Here is a 20,147-nt window from a genome sequence, read left to right as displayed (position 1 = left end):
ACAAATTGTGCTCATGACTTTTAAAATTTAAAAACAGAAGAGAATAACTCTATGATTGACTCCACATCTTTGTGTGTGTATGTGAATTACTGTATCAAATTACTAATATTGAGACTAATCATACTACATTCTTCATACAATTAACAGCCCAAGCTCTTTCCAACAAACGAATATGAAAGTTCAGTAGTAAACTCCATTGATGAAGCAGCAATGTATAGCAAAGTGGTAAAGGAAAACAAGTTGCTAGAGGAGAGTATTATTAAAATGCAGTTAGACGAAGACAAAAATAGTTTGATATTAAATCCAAAAAGAAATGGAGGAAAAAACAGAGAGAGAGAGAGAGTTTCGCGAAGAAAAAAGTAGAAAGATATAGTTTTGCAAAGAAAAAAGTAGAAAGATATTAATTTGAGAAATGCAAGCCTTCAAAGCCCGTAAAGGCGTACAAGCAGAGCACAAAGTATAATAATATGGGGGGTGTTGCTGATTTACAATGCTGGGTTCATTGTGTTTTGTGCTTAAAAACAGAAGGTAAGCAAGCTAGAGTTTTCCTTGTTTTTTTTTTTTAAATTTCTTATGCAGATTTAACTTGGATCTCCTTTGGGTCAAAGGCTGAGTTAAAGCTTGGCTAGATATAAAATTTGGGCCTACATATAAGATGGGAAAGGGAAAGCATTAACCATCTGTTATTTGACGTATTTGCAATGAAAAAGTGTCCATTGAAGCCACATTTTTTTTTCCTTCTTTTTGCTTACAAAATTTAGATACAGGGATAAAGGAAGGAAATTGTACAAAGCAGCCCTTCACTTCATATGCTGCAACCATCTGAGGGAGTCTCTTTTAAGACACATTACTAAAGAAGAACATAAAGATTTGTGTTGAGATATGCATGGGACGTCTAATCTAGGTCTGAAATTAATATTCCACATTCACAAAAGAAGGAATCTTAGCCAAAATGCACTTAACAGAGGTTCAAGTTGCCACTTAGACAAGGATAACAACTGAGTCACATCTTAATGTGACCTCGATCCATGAAATTCAAACTATACATTTATATTTTCCATCATATTGAAAAGAAAGTTTTAGGTTAAGATAGCATAAGGTGCAACAATAAACAGCAACAAAAGTATTTTCTGAGCATCATAAGCAACAAATTCAGTAACATAATATATCCACAAGAAGTACAGTCAATATTTCATGTTTATAAGCAGATAATTCATCAATGCTGCGGTAATCTCATCTGCCAGATCTAGCTGAATAACGTAAGCCATAGAAAGATACTGACTGAGCCCATCAAAAGCTTTTCCTCTCATTCTGCTTTCTTGCCCAATTTCTCAATTGCTCCAACGAGTAGAAGGTGTGCTTCAATGATGCAGACATCTTTCACCAAGTAGCCCTTTGATGGGTCTCTGAGACTATTGAGACAAAGAAATCTTATCATACCCCAATTCTTACTTGATTCATTAAACCAGTGCTGCACTGTACCCAAAAACAAATGGTCACGAATTTGGGAACAAGAAAATGAATCAATCTTAATTGATTCAACCTAGAAACGAAGAACTAAAGACGGGCTTAAGAATGACCTAATGGCAATGGAACAAAAGCAAACTAACGCTTTCAGTAGTACTGACTCACGTTTATATTCCATGTGCTTGCCATTGAGCTGGTCCATTAGTCGCAATTGATACTCCACATACACTCCTTGGCCAGGAAGAAGGGTTGTTGTGGAGTCATTCAACTCCAGGAACAAAGAAAGGCTTTTGCCTTTCCCTTCAGCATTACCTTTGGGCCAGAGATTTACTTTCCTGAAATGAATAACTAAACAGTTGAGACTTCGGATAATAGTTAGTGTGAACTGTGAAGTGTAAATATTAATGGTGGAAGCATAAATTGGTACCAATTATGAGAACCAGCAGTAAACACTTGAGAGGAATGGCATTCGTTAACCAATTCAGAGAATTTCTGTATCTTCCAGGTGTGGTTGCAACTGACAGGTCCGGCTGTCATCAACAGACGCTCCCCTTGGCCCGCAACACTCTCTTTGTGGACAAATACTTCAGCTCCAAAAACACAATTGTCGTTGACCAAGTATCCATTAGTAGGGTCATTGAATTGATTCAGGGTAATTAATCTGTTGAACCCACATTGAGTTTTTGATGCACGGAATCTTTTTACTCTTCCTTTGGCATCTTTTGTCATTCATATATGGCAGTTTTTCAAGCTTAACAAATTAGACAGATGAGAGAGACTATAGAAAAACTAAGAAGAGTTGCAGACGAAGAAGTTTCTTTTAGATTTGAGTCTTATTGTCATTGTCACAAGCACTAATTATTAAACAAAACTATTAATTAGTAGGACACACAGCTTATGAATGAAATTTTAATTTGATGAAAGTGTAATTGATCGAAGAAAGCCACCTTGGAGTGTCAAGTATTTGTCCCTACGTTGGTCAAGGACCAAGAACCTGAGCAAGGCATGGACCTCCCAACCTGGGGATAGGGAGTCTGTCTCTGACATTTCCAAGTAGAGAGAGATGTGCCCTTCCACATTTTCTTCCTTGTCTCCTTTCGGGTACAGACAGAGTTTCCTGAAATGCACCAATAATATTTATGTGTCTAATAGTAAACAAGAAGAAGATAAATTATTCTCAGAAGAGGAAGAGATGAAGAAGACATAACAAATTAATGTGATAAGCAAGTTTAATAAGGTGAATAAATGGTGTACCATTTGTATCCACCAGCTTCAAAATCGCCAGAGTAGTATCTTTCAAGTGAAGAATTTGAGAGCAAGGAAAATGACTTAATCCTAAGTTCGAAGTGAGTTGGAGGTTCATCCCTTATTGTTCTTGACGCTACTGCATGCAGAACATGAAATGGCAGTAAATATTATGTTCGCGAGAAAGAAATTGACAGGAGGGAGGGATTGAATGGAAATAACCTACTGCGAACCTTCTTCACCATCGATAGAGAAACGCTCCGTTTGGTCACAATTGATAGAGAAGTGCTCCATCAAGCTATAATTGTGTTCCTCAGATTCCAATCTGCAATGCAAGTTTGAAGGTTGCTGTTCAAGTGGAAAGGCTCCTTTTGATTCTCTTGTTATGCAGAGTAGAGATTAGAAAGGGAGAAATTAAAAAGATGCTGTGGACTGTGTTAATGCACAGCCTAATAACCGCCTGTCCTTTTGCTATATATCCAATTCTATACTACATCTCAAATTCTTGGTATAACAGCCAACAAATCGGGGATTTCATAGTTAAATGATCTATTGTACTAATCACAATTGTTAAGTGAGACCCTTTAACATTGAGAAATGTTCCAAAGAGCTCAAGCTAAATTCGGGGATTTAAGCCTTTATCCGTTGATATTTCACCCCACATATAGATTCAAGATGTTAGAGAGGCAACCCAAAACAGCTTCTTATTCTAATGTTTCTCTCTTCAAGTCTTCCCCTCCCCCCCCCCCCCCCCCTCTCTCCCTCTATCTGTGTTTTTTTTTTTTTTTTTTAGTCAGACAAATTTCATTGATTAGAAGAAAGGTCAGTAGATACATAGTCTTGGAGCCAATCTGGGCAGGGGTACAAGATAATTGAGAAGAGCTCCTTAACCCAAACTTAGCTAAAGCATGAGCAAAACATTATTGGCAGTTTGACGTACATGATTGAAGGAAACAAAAAAAAGGGACGAAGCCAACAACAAAATGTCATCAATATTGTTATATGGCTTAAATTAGGCTGCTATAATATCGAATTTTACGACACCAATATTGTCATGAATTCCTTTGATATGCTAAAAATTTAGTAAAAGGTTTCCCTGTACTGATTGCACTCTTAGTTGTATCCTATGGAAAAGTTATGGCAAATCTGACCATGGGTATCTAGGGAATGATTTGGGTTGGGGATAATGTAAAATTTAAGACCCAAATTCTGTCATATTTTTCATCCAAAAAATTGTCTAATTCCATCCCATGGAGAATCACAACTTTAATCAACGACTGCTGGCTATTACTCCAGTCGTTTGCTGCTGTTCTCTTCAAGCGTAGTCTCAGAGAAGCAAATGCAGTAGCAGACCTTCTAGCAACATTTGGAGCGACTTCTCAAGCTCATTGTATCTGGAATGATTCTCCCCCTAGTTGTATTTTCCCTTCCCCCCTTTTGTAGATGCTTCTGGAACTTTGTTCCATTATTAATAAAATCTCTTTATTAAAAAAAAAAGAGAGAGACAGAGAGAAAGACTTACCTGGACCTGCAAATGATAATGGACTGCAACGGCGATGTCGACCAACAGACTCTCCGGACTCCCTCTCTCTCCCTTTCGGATCAATTTCGTCTGTCACTCCAAAGACTCGCACTCACAGCTCCCAAACTCTTGACAGAGGAAAGAATGATGGATCATCGAGTCTACGCTTGAAAACGATCCAATAAAGTTCAGACTATAGGCTTTAGGCTTTAGAGGGAAAATTATCTCCTCTAGTTTGCTGACCGGCCTCCAGTTCCTCTAATAGGGGGATGGTGGATCCCACTCGAGCAGAGTGTTTGGGCATGGGTAGAGAGGTCATTACAGCCCTCCTTTGTTAGAGGAACTGGGGAACTGGACTGGGCAGCCAACTGGAGGTGATAAAGATCCGACTTTAGAGTCCCTTTACTCTCTTTTCTCTTCTTTTTTTTTTTTTTTTTTTTTTTCTCTTATGAAAGAGTACTAACTCTTTTAGCATTATTTAGCCTTAATGTTTAAGCAATTGGTCTCAACTCTTAAGTTTTCTGTTTTTTGTTTTTTTGGATTAAGAGCTTATATAATAGAGAGGGTGGGGGGGAATTAGGGGATGGAGATAGGCCCCAAGGTGATTTGAACACTTGATCTCTTATTTGAGGAGTTGATCTTTTGCCAACTGAGCTGATCGGGTCACAAGTATGTATGTCCAGTTAAAAGGTATTGCCGAATAGGCAGTTTCATATATAATCGGTTATTTCATTACAAAACGGTTTAAAACCGAGCCAAACCATATAAATAAATACTCAAATTTTGAAAATCAAAATTGAATTATTTATTAAACGATTTTGTGGTTATGATGTAAACAGTTTAATTTAATTTTGACAAATGATTTCAATTTGATTTTGACATCCTTAATTAATATCTCACCCTGCAACTAAATTCCATGTTTGAGAGGGAGAGGCTTCTACCAAAAAAAAATGAAAAAGATGTTAGAGAGGCAATCTCTCTCTCTCTCTCTCTCTCTCTCTCTCTCTCTCTGTTCATTCAAGTTATAGGCTAACAATGTCATAAATATTGAAGTCATGTCTTGTTTTGGAAATTTTCAAATTCTGGTATGATTTATGTCCTTTTCGTATCTTTTATTTTATGGTTAAATGGGAGCCAAGTGTATGGTCCAGATGTGTTTCAATCTCTCATATAAAAAGCATGTAAAATTTTTGTCAATGTGAAGAAAAAAGAAAGAAACCAGAAGCTTGATCAACAAGAAACGTTTTTAGCCTTCTACCCATCTGTTCTTCTTTTGCTGAATTTGTTGCTCTGTTTTTTTTTAGCTTCTTTCTTCAATCTCCAGCAAGGTTCAGCCGTAGAAACAACCAACATAAAACACGTCGGATATACACAATGCTGCATGGGGAGGACTCAACGGTACTGAGCTCCGAGTTACCACCATGACTAGGTTATTATTTAAATAGTTTATTAAAAGCCTGTGTTTGGTAGCTACAGCAAAAAAAAATAAAAAAACATATGAAGTATATACGATTTTCTTGGATCCCAAAATTTTCTCAGTGCTTAGCACTCACTGGACCGATGGAAGGTTCACGTTTTGATTTTCAAATTTTACCTCGGTAAAATTTTTTTACGTTGTCAAAAATAATTTCTCGTTCTTTTCTCGCTGGAATAGTTTGTGGGAAGGGAAAAGCGTGGGGCGAAGGTATGATAGATGTAGGTAGGGACCTCAATTCCAAGCCTCCACTGGTAGGACCGACCTATTTTGATCAATCAAACTCAAAATCGGTAAGATCGAATAATAAACATGCCAAGCTTGGGACCCGACCGACTATTATTCACTCATTCACAGTGCAAAGGAGGAGCCAACAATCACTCGACCGAACTGACTTAAAGATATACTATATTATATTAAAACATGTTTAAAATTTAAACGTTGATACATATTTTTCACCTCATTTTATTGTATGTCTCTAAAGAGACACGTTGATGCATATTTTGATATAAAATATGGGAAAAAGAACGCCGCTTGATCGCGGGGATCCTGTGCCCGAACATAAGAGGACGCAAAATTGTTGCCCCAATCCTTCTTGAGTTAAAAAATCTCATCCCTGTCGATGTCCCTGCGTGTGCTCTCATTGACCACTATTTTGACGTAGGAGCTACACAACCTAGCAGCGAACTCTGACCCAAAATATATTATGTATGGACATGATTAGTGATATGATATAATGCTATATTATAGGGAGTGGGTTACCTCGGATGCTAGAGTACTAATTCTAGCAATTGAAAGAAAGATCCAATGGAGAAAACAAACCTACATATCCAGTATCAACTCACCTATTGCTTCTTTCTGCTTGCGAGTTGATTTCGAACCGTATAGCCGACCACAATTAGTTTGTTTTACACTATTTTTTAGTTGTGGTTGTTATGTTCCCTTTCTTTTTATTCTTATTATATTTCTTATTCTTATAAGAATCCTTGGAGCCGACCCCATTTAATTGGGATACGATTGAATTGTTGTTGTTGTTGTTGTTGTTGTTGTTGTGCTTGTGAGTTGATCCAACATGCAAGTTTTCCATAGCATGAATTGCCAGTCTGGGAATTTGAGTTGTTGAATCAACCAGCATCAAGAACGAAGAAAGGCTATAGTCTTTCTCTTCCTCATTGTCACTAGCTAAAAGCTGAGATATAAATTCTTGAAATTAATTAACAACAAATCTTCATATTTAAGCTCGTAGAGCGAGCTGTACTGTAGAAATGGACGGAAGCAAATAATTGTTATCATCAAATACCACCGAAGCATAAAAGTTAAGGGAAATAATTAAGATCATTAATGGGAGAACTTCTCTATCTTCCAGGTATGATTATAAATAAAAGGTTGTACAGACAAAAATTCACCTTTGCTTCCAGCACAAAGATCTCCAGCCCAAAAAACACAAGTGCATGTCATCAACCAAGTATTCCTTTGAAGGGCCGCCATTGAAATTGTCAAGTGAAATGAATTGGGTGAATCCCCATCAAATCATCGCATGGAAGCGCTGTGATCTTCCAGTGGCATCTTAAAGAGCAAGAAATTAATTGTGTTTGTATTTTTAGAAACATGCAACAATAAGAACTCAAATCTGAAAATGCAAATGAAACAAATTATAAACTAGTAGTGAGAGATGTGCCCTTATGCATTTCTCCTGTTGTTTCAATTCCTTTGAGGTAGAGATGGGAGTTTCCTGCCACTCCAATTATATGTATATTTTCAAGCCATGTCTACATAAGCATTTTTCTACTTGTACCAAAGAAAAAATGTTAAATACTGATAAATCCAATCTGACTCTTATGTGTGGCCAAATAAGGTAATAGAAGGGTTAAAAACTCAAATGTACTATTAAACCATGAGGCTACATTTGAGTTAAAAAACCAAAAACCATGAGGCTATGAGGTAATTCCTTTGAAATGGTTTTTGGTAAAAACTATAACAGAAGAATTTTTAGAGATGAACCAAAAATTCATTCCATTAGAGTCGATCCAGTCAAATAAGCAGAGTTCAATGATCAACAACCCGAGATCAAAAGCTACTATTTAGTCGATCAACTAAAAGGCTTTGCTGAATTCTAATTCTAGAACAATCTCATCTTATTGGTTTTAATAATTGAGATCCCATAATTTTTCAGGAGGCCGGAGCTGTTAGAGGAGCAAAAACTCAGCACAATTTCTCAATTTCTGCAATTACCTAAAGGCTTGTTTCAATGATATAAATATCCTTTACAAGATAACCCTTAGATTTGTCTTTGTGACCACTAAGATGTAGGAAGTTTCTTTTACGGCCCCCTAGGAAATTTGTCCAGCCCAGTTGTTACTTGGTTCATTAAACTATCTATCATTTACTGCAAGAACAAATTGTGCTCATCAACTTAAACCTAGGATTGATTCCGCATCTTTGTGTGTGTATGTGTACATTACTAAATCAAATTACCTACAAGCAATATTAAGACTAATCACACTACGTCCTTCATACAATTCAATGACCCTCCTTCCACAAGTAGGAGGGTCATTGAATTGTTTCAGGGTAATTAATCTGCCGAATCCAGATTGAGTTTTCGATGCACGGAATCTTCTTGCTCTTCCTTTGGCATCTAATTTTTTTGGTCATTCATAAATTATGGCAGGCAGTTTATTATGCAGGTTGATCAGTAAAAAAAAAATTAGACATATGAGATTACTGTATATAGAAAAACTAAGGAATTGAAGAGTTATTGCAGAGTTGCAGAAGTTTGTTTTAGATTAATTTGAGTCTTATTATCATTGTCACAAGTATTAATTATTATTATTAAACAAATTAAAATAGTAATTAGTATGATACTATACTGCTTATGAATGAATTTTTAAATTTTGATGAAAAGTGTAATTGAAGAAAGTGATGATGTTAGAACGATCAAGGGTTTTGTCAAATCCGAATCTATCCCCATACAGATATCTAGAACACGATTGAATCTAAAACAGCAGGGAAATAAAGTGTACCTAGTACCCACGTGTGCTGATGAAGAACAGATAAGATCGCATCCAATAGCAACAACGATCCGTCAGAGAATGAATGCAAGTCCTCGAATAATCTCGGACATCCACGATGGGGATCTTTAGCAGTCTCTTAGACTTTCCCACTGAGTTCCCTTTCTTATGGAGAAAAGAGAAAAGAAAATAGTGACTGCAGGGACCCCTCATCATTAGTATTTATAATACTCCCTAAATCCTAACCCACTTCCACAATGGGCCAGACCGGTCCGGTCCATCTCAATAAATAATAACAAGCCACGTCAGCCTTTGTATTTTTTTTTTATCCCCATCAATTATAGACCCGATAATTAATTAAGCCCACTCTCATCGCAATTTAAAAAATTCCTACCAAATTAAAGTGATGGATGCAACCTTGGAAGATCAAATACTTGTCCCCAAGTTGGTCAAGCAGTAACAGCTTGACAAATTAAAGCATGGACCTCCCTCTCCCCGATCTGTTATTTCCAAGTAGAGAGAGATGTGTCCTCCTTCCCCATTTTTAACCTTATTGTTTCCCTTTGGGTATAGACAGTTTCTTAAAATTAATACACCAATTATATTATATTATATATAAATGTGTCTTATATATAATAGTTAACAAACAAGAAGAGGAAGAAGATATGAAGAAGACATAATAAATTAATTAATGTGATAAGAAGCAGCAATAATTATTTAGTGAATAATTTAAATGATGATACCCGGGCCGGCCGTACCATTTATATCCACCAGCTTCGAAGTTGCCAGAGTAGTATCTATCAAGTGAGGAGTTTGAGAGCACGGAAAATGGCTTGATCCTAAGTTGGAAGTGAGTTGGGGGTTCATCCCTCATTGTTCTTCACACTACTTCTGCAGGTAGAACATAAATTAATGGAAATGAAAGTAAATATTAAGTTCACGAAAATGAAATTAAGAGATAGGAGCTAGGCAGTTGTATTGTATTGAGTGGAAATAGCTAGCCCACTACGAACCTTCTTCACCCACCATCTGATCTGGGTATTATATATATATATAAATTAGCTACTCGATCGATGATTCAATCTCTGCTATATATGCAGGTTTGAATGTTGCTGTTGTTGAGAGGCAATCTCTCCTCCAATCTCCTCCTTACAATTTCTACCCAAAAAAAATCTTCCCCATACAATAATATCTCCGTCAATTGTGATTTTAACGAATCATATACCCTCCAGATCCTCATCCTGATGATCCTGGTCAAGAGTTCAAACCCAACTCTACCATATGCATATGCTAGCTCTGTTAATTGAGATAATTCTATTTCAACTTCTTTAATAATCTTTATTAGTGCTAACTACTATCGGGTGATGCGCTTTCCATCTTATTCTCATCTCTCTCGCTCTCGCATTTGCGAGATCCTGATGGAGATTTTCCTTCCTTCATTGGGGGTTTTTTCCAGCGTATCATCTCTCTCCCCTTTTTTGTCCTGTATTCTCTCTTTTCTTAATGCTAATTGGGTTACGTAATAGACATAATTTACGCAATAATAGTAGGTTTTTTTTTTTTTTTTGGATGAGACGCAATAATAGTAGTTGTTGATAACTATATATAGGTATCACTTCGATTTCTTTGAGCCAATCAGATGATCAAGTCTAGGGCTGCAATAGGGTCTGATTGGGTTGGGCCTTTTAAAATCCCAATCCAACCCTAAGTCCCTTTAGTTGGGCCTTGACCCAGGCCCAGCCTAGCCCTAATTATGATTGGCTTTGACCATGGGAGGGGGGGGGAGAGGAAGATGCATGGGCTGGCTAGGCTAGCAATAAGAAAAAAAAAAAGAAGAAAGAAAGAAAAGGAAGAAAAAAACAAGGTCAGGTTAGATTGGGCCGGGTGAGCTCAGCCCAAGGCCTCAACCCTAACTCAAGACCGAAAATTCCTAACCCTAACCCTCCTTTAGGGTCAAGGAATTTCAACCTAGGCCCTGTTCGGGCTCAGGGTGGGCTCGGGCCGTCAGGGCTAAACTTGAACCCTAATCAAACGTCTGCTTTCTCTCACAACTCTTTCGAATATTTACCGATTGCCTCCAATGTAAAGAAATTCTTGTTTTCCATGGTTCGTTCAAAATACTTGGAAGTGATGTTTTCAGATTTTGGGATAGAGATAGAGAGATTGTATAATTTATATACAGTTTTTTTGGTTCCCAAATTTTCTCGGCGCTTGGCATTTACACCGACCAATGGAAGACTCTCCCTTTGATTTTCAAATTTTACCTCATAAATGGAGAAATTTTCTCACGCCGCCATAAAGAAAATCTCATTCTTTTCTCGTTAGAGAAGTCTGTGGAAAGGGAGAGAGGTTGGGGTGGAGGAATGGCAAATGAAACTTGTCAATCAATTTTAAGCCCGTACTGATAGGATTGACTGGTCAAAATCAAAACCAATACAACCAAGGTTAAATATGTCTGGCTTGAGAATTGACCAATTATTATTCAGTCGTTCCCAGTGCAAAGGAGGAGGAGCCTGACAATCGCCCAACCGACCTTACCAACTTAGGGACATTAATATAGGAAGAGGGTTCTCACCTATGAGATGCAGTTAAACTAGTATCATACACTGGAAGGCACTGAGGACATTTCTTGTGAGTAGAAGAGGGATAGACGCAGCAACAAAAGTATTTTCTGATTATCATAAGCAACAAATTTAATAACATAATAAATCCCCAACAGATAAGAGTCAATTTGTTCATGTTTATAAGCAGATAATTCAACAATGCTGCGGTAATCTCATCTAACAGATCTTGCTGAATATCCTAAGCAATGGAAAGATACTACTGAGTCCATCAAAAAAATTTCCTGATCTCATTCTGCTTTCTTGCCCAATTTTCTCAATTGTTGCAACGAGTAGAAGGTGTGCTTCAATGATGCAGACATCTTTCACCAAGTAGCCGTTGAATTGGTCTCTGAAACTATTGAGAGAGAGAAATTTTACCACACCCCTATTCTTACTTGATTCATTAAACCAGTGCTGCACTGTACCCAAAAAACAAATAACTTTGGTCACGAATTTGGGAACAAGCTCGGAAATGAATCAATATTAATTGATTCAACTTATAAACGAAGAACTGAAAGATATATAGGCTTAAGAAGGAGCTAATGGAAGTGGAGAAAAGCAAGAACTAATAAGTTTCAGTAGTACTAATCACTCACGTTTATAATCCACGTTTTGCCTGCTGCCGTTGAGCTGGTTCATTAGTCGCAATTGAAACTCCACATACACTCCTCGGACAGGAAAAAGGGTGGTTGTTGAATCAATCAACTCCAAGAACAAAGAAAGGCTTTTGCCTTTCTCTTCTGCAGTACCTTTGGGATAAAGAATTAATCTCTTGAAATAAACAACTTAAACATTTCAGACTTCAGCTGCTCTGCTAGTTAGTCAGTGTAAACTGTGAAGTGATTATATTGGTACCATTTATGAGAACCAGCAGTGAACACATCAGAGGAATAGCATTCGTTAACCATTTCAGAGAACTTGTATATCTTCCAGGTGTGGTTGCATCTGTAACTGACAGGTCCTGCTGTAATCAACAGACGCTCCCCTTTACCTGCAACACTCTCTTTGTGGACAAAGACTTCAGCTTCAAAAACACAATTGTCGTTGACCAAGTATCCATTAGCAGGGTCATTGAATTGTTTCAGGGTAATTAATCTGTCGAACCCAGATTGAGTCTTTGTTGCACGGAATCTTCTTAATCTTCCATTGGCATCGATTGTCATTCATCTATATTGGCAGTTTAATTTTCAAGCTTAATTAACAAATTAGACAGATGAGAGAGAGAGAGAGTATAGAAAAAACTAAGAAGAGTGAGTTGCAGACGAAGAAGAAGTAAGGGTTAGTTTCTTTTTGGATTAAAGTCTCATCGTCATTTTCACAAACAGGTTATGAATGAAATTTTAATTTGATGTAAGTGTAAATCGAAGAAGAAATTAGAAGCACGTACGTAAGTACCTTGGAGTGTCAAGTATTTGTCCCTACGTTGGTCAAGGACAAAGAACCTGAGCAAGGCATGGACCTCCCAACCTGAGGGTAGGGACTCTGTCTCTGAGATTTCCAAGTAGAGAGAGATGTGGCCTTCCCCATTTTCATCCTTGTTTCCTTTTCGGTACAAACACAGTTTCCTGAAATGAAATACACCAATTATTTTCTCAGTATACGTAGGGGATCGAAGAAGAGATGAAGAAGGCCATAATTAATATATCTATATAATATAAGCTCGATCATGAATTAATAAATAAATAAATGGTGGTACCATTTGTATCCACCAGCTTGGAAATTGCCAGAGTAGTATCTATCAAGTGAGGAATTGGAGAGCAAGGATAATGAATTAATCCTAATTTCGAAGTGAGTTGGAGGTTCATCCCTTGTTGTTCTCGATACTTCTGCATTCACAACATGCGTTAATTAATGGAAATTTATGCAACTAAATAATATTCAAATTTACCAACAAAAAAATTGAGATGGGAGGCAGGAATGCAGGATTGAGTGAGTGGAGCCCACTGCGAATCTTCTTCACCCTCCATCTGATCTGATCTGGGTATAATGCACTCCTCTATCGAGGGCCGGGCACAGGATCGAACAAACAAGGTAGGAGATCTAACTCTTCTTCTAGGTTAGATCAAACCCTTCTGTGGTTTTGGAAGTACAACTCTTCAAGGTTCGTGGACGCTCTCAAGGAATTCCATTCTCACTACACAATTCGGTGGTTATATATATGGCCATTACAAATGAGGAATCCCAAAACTCAATATCAACCCCAAGATCCTATGGTTGAGATTAAATCTAATAACAAAAGAAACCTTACATTCATAGAAAAAAAATCCTACGGCCAACTAAAGAGAATAATAAATCCTAATAAGTAGGAATTAAATTTGTTAATTCAGCTCCAATAAAATAAAATAAGAAACATCTATAAAGTAAGAATTGCAGCTTAGAAGATCCACATCCACACGGTTTAGCCTCTTTCTTCACACTCCCACCACGTATAGTATCTTTCCTAGTTAATGAAGTAATTGAGGAAGAGTTACTGTCCAGCCCACACTCTACTACTTAATATGGATTGTTGAACCTGTTTGCAAAGTGCAAGATAATCTAAAAATAAAAAATAAAAAAGAGAAATAATAGGGAGAGAGTAAGAGAGGAAATAGGGATTTGGGGTTTTCTTTATGGACGAAATTAGGGATTCAAAAGCTCCCTTCTTCCATTTGATTCTACTAATAAATAGATTTAGCAGCCCTTACACAACTTGGTTTAGTTACCACTTCCATTACAACTCCTCCCACGTATTACAACTCACTCCTTAACTAATCCACCCATTACCAAATAACTAACTATAATATACCAAAACAATAATCTAACCATGATATTGCAGCTTTTCCCTACACAGTTTGCCATATTATGGTGGGAAGAAGGGGGCGGGTGGGGTTGTAGGAGGAGGAGGAAGAAGAAGAAGATTTGGGGTAAAAATGGTATTTTCATTTTATCATTTTAGTTCAAGATATAATGAGGGTAAAAATATTTTTTTACATTTTAAAACTAACACTTCATTAACACCGTTAGCATTCATGTGTATGGATGTAATTATTGAAACAACGGGAGTTTTCTATAATTGATTCAAATATGAGGGGTGCATGTAATTTGCTCTATTTAAAACGACCTATTGGTTGAGTGAGAGACCCTTTTAACATTGAGAAATGTTGAAAAGAGCTCAACCTAAAATCGGAGACTTGAGCCCCTTACCCATTGATATGTCACCCTCATCGAGATTCTCTCTCTCTTGGCTTAAATTAGGCTGCTAGCCTGCTATTATGGTTTCCGTGTATTGAGCAGTCGTAGTTGTGTCATATGGAAAGGTTATTTGGTACATCTGACCATGGGTATTTAGGGACTGATTTGAATCGGTCCTATGTAAAATTTAAGATCCAAATTCTATCATAGTTTTCTTCCAAAATATTGTATTGTATAATATATCATTATATTTCTATCAAAAAAAAATAATATATCATTATATCTTTATCTATTTTAAACATAAGATGTATATACACACACTAGTAAACATGCACGTGCAAATGCACTTGTGGATAAGAATGTATGTATGTATGTATGTATATGTGTGTGTGTGTGTGTGTGTGAGAGAGAGAGAGAGAGAGAGAGCGTAAGGGATGGGAGAGGTGAGAAATGTATGCAAAGGAGAGAGGGTGATATTGTAGCTTTCCTCAAAATCCATTATATTACTTTTTTATGGGTGCATAAACAAGTTACGTGATTGTTTGCATTTAATGAGAAAATAAACAAGTTACCTGATTGTTGGCATTTAATGAGAAATTTATAAAACAGTTGGCCTATTTACAAATGGAGTAGGGATCCACTTTACAAATGGAGTAGAGATCCTCTTGGATTTTCATTAAAGGGATAAATTTTGTCCGTTCTCTTTGGTAATATCAAGAATCTAACCTCAAACTTAATATAAAGAGTTGAAAAGGTAAACAACAAAAATTATAGACCTAAGCTATACAGGTCTTTCCTTAGAACTTCTTCTAGGATTATTTTAGACCTGCCTTTGGCTCTTTTAATGCCTTCCATCATTTGAATGAAATCACTTCTCCATAATGGTAAATAATCGGTTCATTTATTTTAATTTAAATGCATTTGAGTTTTGTTAACGTGGCACTACCAGGGGAATGAATTGATGGTCTAATCGCAGTACCCCACATGGAATTGTCCCACACAATTTGCAAAGTTAAAGAGAAAGAAAATGCAAAAATAAATATTTAAACATTACCCTAATGGGTGACTGACAAGCTAGCATTTCTGTTTATATCTGTACACATATATGAGTAATGATCTCACACCATTAGATAGCAAATTGGAATAGAGTTATAAAACTTAACAAGTCATGACATTTTAATAAAAAAAAAATCATATTTGATATTACAAGGTGTTTACATTTTATCATGTTTAGCTCAAGGATATATACTTTACTGCATATCCCACAACTACATGCCTCTGTTTTGGATTCTCAGAGGAGAGATTGAATTATGGATGTCAAGTCTGAACTCGGTCTGTTTACATTCCCTGCAACACACATTAAAACAAATAAGCTCTTAGGCTTAAAACATTTTTTTTCCCAATAGCTCCTACTCAAATATGGACAAGGTGAAGATATTTTTGTGGCATGTCTCCCTTTAATTCAGAGGCTAGATTGGGAATATAAGGGTAGCAAAGATCTGCAACCAAACGTCATGAATAACTTGAGGTAGCAACTCCAAGCAGTGGTCCACCTGGTCAAGCCGACCAGCACAGGTAGACAATACTAGACAAGAGAGTGCCGGCCTGGGCCGGTTAGTACACTCCAATGCCTAAGTCAAACCTTTGCAACAGATAACCCTCCCAAGTTAAGGACTTAAGAAAATGAGTAGAGAGAGTCCCCTTTTACCTGGGTTAGGCATGTCTATTTATAGTTTTGGTTTACTAGATCGATGTGTGTACTTATTTGATCATAGACGGTAATCGGCCTCATGTAGTCCTAGGTGGGATGATCTGCGTTTGGCATGTGTCAGGCTGGTAGTCACGTAGAAAATGTGACTTTGACCTGATCAGGGTCTGTGGCTAGGTTAGTTAATCATACCACGTTCTTGGAGCGCCAGGCCGACCTGAGTTGATTATCCCGACCCGAGGCCTGGGGGTGTTTGGTTCGCGCCTTTCTGCACAGCTTGGTTGAACCTAGTCGGTTCGGTAGTTGTCTGGTTCTCCATGTTTTGCTTGGGGATTGGATGAGTCGAATTATGACTCATCACCATGTAACATTTTTTGTTTGGCGATTCTCAGGTTAAACATGTGTCGCAACATGAGGAGCAATAAAGGTAGCTTAGGTAAGAATGACCTGGTGGTTAGCTCTATGCTAACATAAAGTGTCATTTATCGTGGGACAATCTGATGTCTCTTTTTGTAGGCATGTTATATCAAGTAGACTATACCAACGAGAATACTAATCTAAGACTCAAACAATCTACAAAGTCAGTTTGTGGCGTTCCCTAGTCATATATGGTATAATTTCCTACATTAGGCATGCAATAGATAGGTTGTGGGACATAAAAGGCCACCCTTGATAGAACCAATATTCTATTGCTTGTATATACAAAGCGAGTCAGGGGTACGTACGTACAAGCGCGGCACTGCAGATACGGATGTCACACACCCACGGTGTCGTGCGGTACAACTACGAGAACCAACCCTCGGCGTCGCGGTCACCTTTGATGGGTCTAGGACAACTGTAGGGTTGAAAAATGAGATTATTTTGGGGGGAATTTTTAAGGCTATGAGAAGCTTTAGGAGACCATTTTGGGGGCTTTTTTTTTTGGACTGGGGGAGGTTTGCGTTGAATGAGTCGTTAAGAAAAATGTCGATGACTATCCATGTCCGGCTGTTGTCATTGCCGGGGAAGGGTGGCAAATTTCAACATTTACACTATGCTGGAAAAATAGTGATGAGTAGACGTTGAGGTCAGTGTGACCATTATTCCGTGCATGTAGACAACTTGCCGAAACACATATACTTTGTGTTGTGCATATATGCTTGTATTTTTTGAGTGCTCGTCTGTAGGATGGGTGTGCAACCAGATAAACCTGCCACATAACTGTATGCTTGTCTGCAGTTGAGAGGAAAGGCATGTCACAAGACTATGTGTATGTATACCAGTAATGAGTCCACACAGTAGTGCTTGAGGTTTTGTGTTTGAGTGGTAGTTGCATAGTATATGCATCAACACTATGTAGTTAAGAAACAAAGTATGTGATTGTGGTTCAGTGTGTGCCTTAGTCAGAGTTGTCAAGCAATGTTGACTATGTGATTGTACGTGCAGTTGAGAGGTCATAGGAGAACTGATAGTGAAACTATTGAGAGAAATAATTTTTAGAGTCCATTGATTCACCCCCTTCCAGTGGCCATCACTGTTCAACGAGGCACTGCTATAAAAGGCTTCTCTATTTATATGGGGTTTCATCTAATTTTATGGCAGAATTCACCATGTTATGGCTATAACAGAGTATAAAGAGCTACCTAGACAGAACATCTTGGAAGATTTCTCACTGTTTTCGGGAAGTCAACATGGTAGCAGATTTTCTAGCAAAAAGGCTTATAAAAATTACGTTTCTACCGGTTGGGCTGTTCCTCCGACTTTGAAGATCAATGATCTTAGGTTGGATTTTGCAAGAAAGACCTTGTTATCTTGCACACTCTATACAATTGATTAGATTTGCTTTGCCTGCTGATGGCCATGCTGAAGGTGGGCAGGTGAGCTAAATTTTTGTAGTTGTTTAGTTTTTGTCATCTAGGAATGCCTGGAAGTTATTCTTTGTTTTTTCATCCATTATTTTATGAAACCTTTGCTAAACTTTAGCAAAAAACTTACAATATTGAATTACATGGAAACAATATTGAAATTAACCATGCTTTTGCGGTGGGCTCCAGTGTGTGTGAGAGAGAGAGAGAGAGAAAAGGATGACTATGTAGTAACTAGTAACATGTCAAATGTGACCTCGGTTAAAAACTCAACTATAAATTTATATTTTCTGTCATTCATATATGGGGAAAGTTTTCATACACGGCTGTGCAAGCCGTGTATGTCGGACAGCCGTGTATGTGAGAGGGTCTCTCACAAAGAGTTGGAAAAGTCATAAATCTCCACCCATTAATTAATGCCTTGAAACTCCCACCCTCTCACATACTTAGCTAACAGTAAAAGTGCACTTCATGTTTATATCATCGAGATAGCTGTTGTAATCCCATATACCTAATTGAGCCTAATAACCTAATTAAGACATAGAAAGATAAACACTGAGCCCATGAAAAACTTTTCCTCTCATTCTGATTTCTTGCCCAGTTTCTCAATTGCTCCAATGAGTAGAAGCTGTGCTTCAATGATGCACACTTCTTTCACCAAGTAACCCTTTGATTGATATCTGAAACTACTGAGCGACAGGAAATCTCTCCAACCCCGATTGTTATTCAAGTCATTAAACCAATGCTGTGCTGCACCCAAAAACAAATCCTCATGAATTTAGGGGGAAAAAAAACAAATCAAGATCTATAATTGATTCAAGTTTTACTTTTATTTCTTGGGGCTTACTGGCTTAGACATGATCAATAAATTAAAGATGAACTTAAGAATAAGGAGCTAATGGCATTGGAGAAAATCAAACTAAAAGCTTTGAATAGTACTGACTCACTTTTATATTCCACGTGCTCTCCCCTGATTTGGTCCACTATTCGCAATTGAAACTCCACATATACTCCTCGGCCAGGAAGAAGGGTTGTTGTTGAATCATTCAACTCCAGAAACAAAGGAAGGCTTTTGTCTTTCTCTTCTCCATTCCCATTGGGATAAAGTATTACTCTTCTGAAATCAATAATTAATTAAAACAGTTGAGACTTCAGCTCTGCTTGTTAGTTAGTTAGTGGAAACAGACAGAAATTGGTACCATTCATGACAACCAGCAGTGAACTCTTCAAAAAAAATGGAATTCCCCATTCAATTCAGAGAACTTCTCTATCTTCCAGGTATGGTTACTAGTGTCTGATCCGGCTGTCATCAACAGACACTCCCCTTTCCCTGCAACACTCTCTCTGTGGACAAACACTTCAGCTCCAAACACACAAGTGTCGTCGACCAGGAATCCCTTAGTAGGGTCATTGAATTGTTTCAGGGTAATGAATCTGTCGAATCCAGATTGAGTTTTTGTTCCACGGAATCTTGTTGCTCTTCCATTGGAATCTATTGTCAAAATATAAAGAAAGAAAATATTAGTAATTAATTAAGATCCAACTTATGGATGATTTTTTAATTTGATAAAGTTAAGTGTAATTAAAGAAATCCACCTTGGAGTGTCAAGTACTTGTCCCTAATTTGGTCAAGCACCAACAACCTGAACATGGCATGGACCTCCCAACCTGGAGAGAGGGAATCTGTCTCTGACATTTCCAAGTAGAGAGAGATGTAGCATTCCCCATTTTTGTACTTGTTTCCTTCTGGGTACAGACAGAGTTTCCTGAAATACACCAATTATTAATAAGAAGGGGAAGAAGAGATGAAACCTTAATAAATTAATGTGATAAGAAGCAATTAAATTTAATAAGGTGAATAAATTACCATTTGTATCCACCAGGTTCGAAATTGGCAGAGTTGTATGTTTCAAGTGTGGAATTTGAGAGCAAGGAAAATGAGTTAATTCTAAGTTGGAAGTGAGTTGGAGGTTCATCCCTTATCGTTCTTGAAACTACTACTACTACTGCACAAGTAGCCCACTGCGAACCTTCTTCACCATCCTCCATGGACAACTTCTCCAACTGGTCATCACAATCGACGATAGAGAAAAGCTCCATCTGGG

At 37.5% G+C, this 20,147-nt stretch overlaps 2 protein-coding genes and 1 long non-coding RNA gene across 3 annotated transcripts in view; all 3 read right to left on the bottom strand.

The window, feature by feature from the left end:
* LOC122655006 (protein RESTRICTED TEV MOVEMENT 3-like) overlaps positions 1-4,380 on the bottom strand; it is a 68,617-nt gene extending 64,237 nt beyond the window's left edge. The window contains exon 1 of the mRNA XM_043849259.1: positions 4,362-4,380. The gene's annotated coding sequence lies outside the window, so the exon portion shown is untranslated. The remainder of the gene's footprint in view (positions 1-4,361) is intronic.
* LOC122654394 (protein RESTRICTED TEV MOVEMENT 3-like) lies at positions 1,109-20,147 on the bottom strand. The gene is made up of 8 exons (XM_043848466.1): positions 20,125-20,147; positions 17,229-17,234; positions 6,554-6,566; positions 2,722-2,848; positions 2,415-2,584; positions 1,895-2,186; positions 1,633-1,802; positions 1,109-1,476 (listed from the first exon to the last, which is right to left on the bottom strand). The coding sequence occupies exons 1-8, from the start codon at positions 20,140-20,142 to the stop codon at positions 1,307-1,309; spliced, it is 966 nt and encodes a 321-aa protein (XP_043704401.1). The 5' UTR covers positions 20,143-20,147; the 3' UTR covers positions 1,109-1,306.
* LOC122654396 lies at positions 8,314-12,841 on the bottom strand. The gene is made up of 2 exons (XR_006331902.1): positions 12,715-12,841; positions 8,314-8,343 (listed from the first exon to the last, which is right to left on the bottom strand). It is a non-coding gene; the product is annotated as an uncharacterized LOC122654396 (long non-coding RNA).

Source organism: Telopea speciosissima, chromosome 3, assembly GCF_018873765.1.
Source record: "Telopea speciosissima isolate NSW1024214 ecotype Mountain lineage chromosome 3, Tspe_v1, whole genome shotgun sequence".
NCBI lineage: Eukaryota > Viridiplantae > Streptophyta > Magnoliopsida > Proteales > Proteaceae > Telopea > Telopea speciosissima.
Note: the sequence above shows the minus strand (reverse complement) of the source record. Positions and strands in the feature narration are given on the sequence as shown.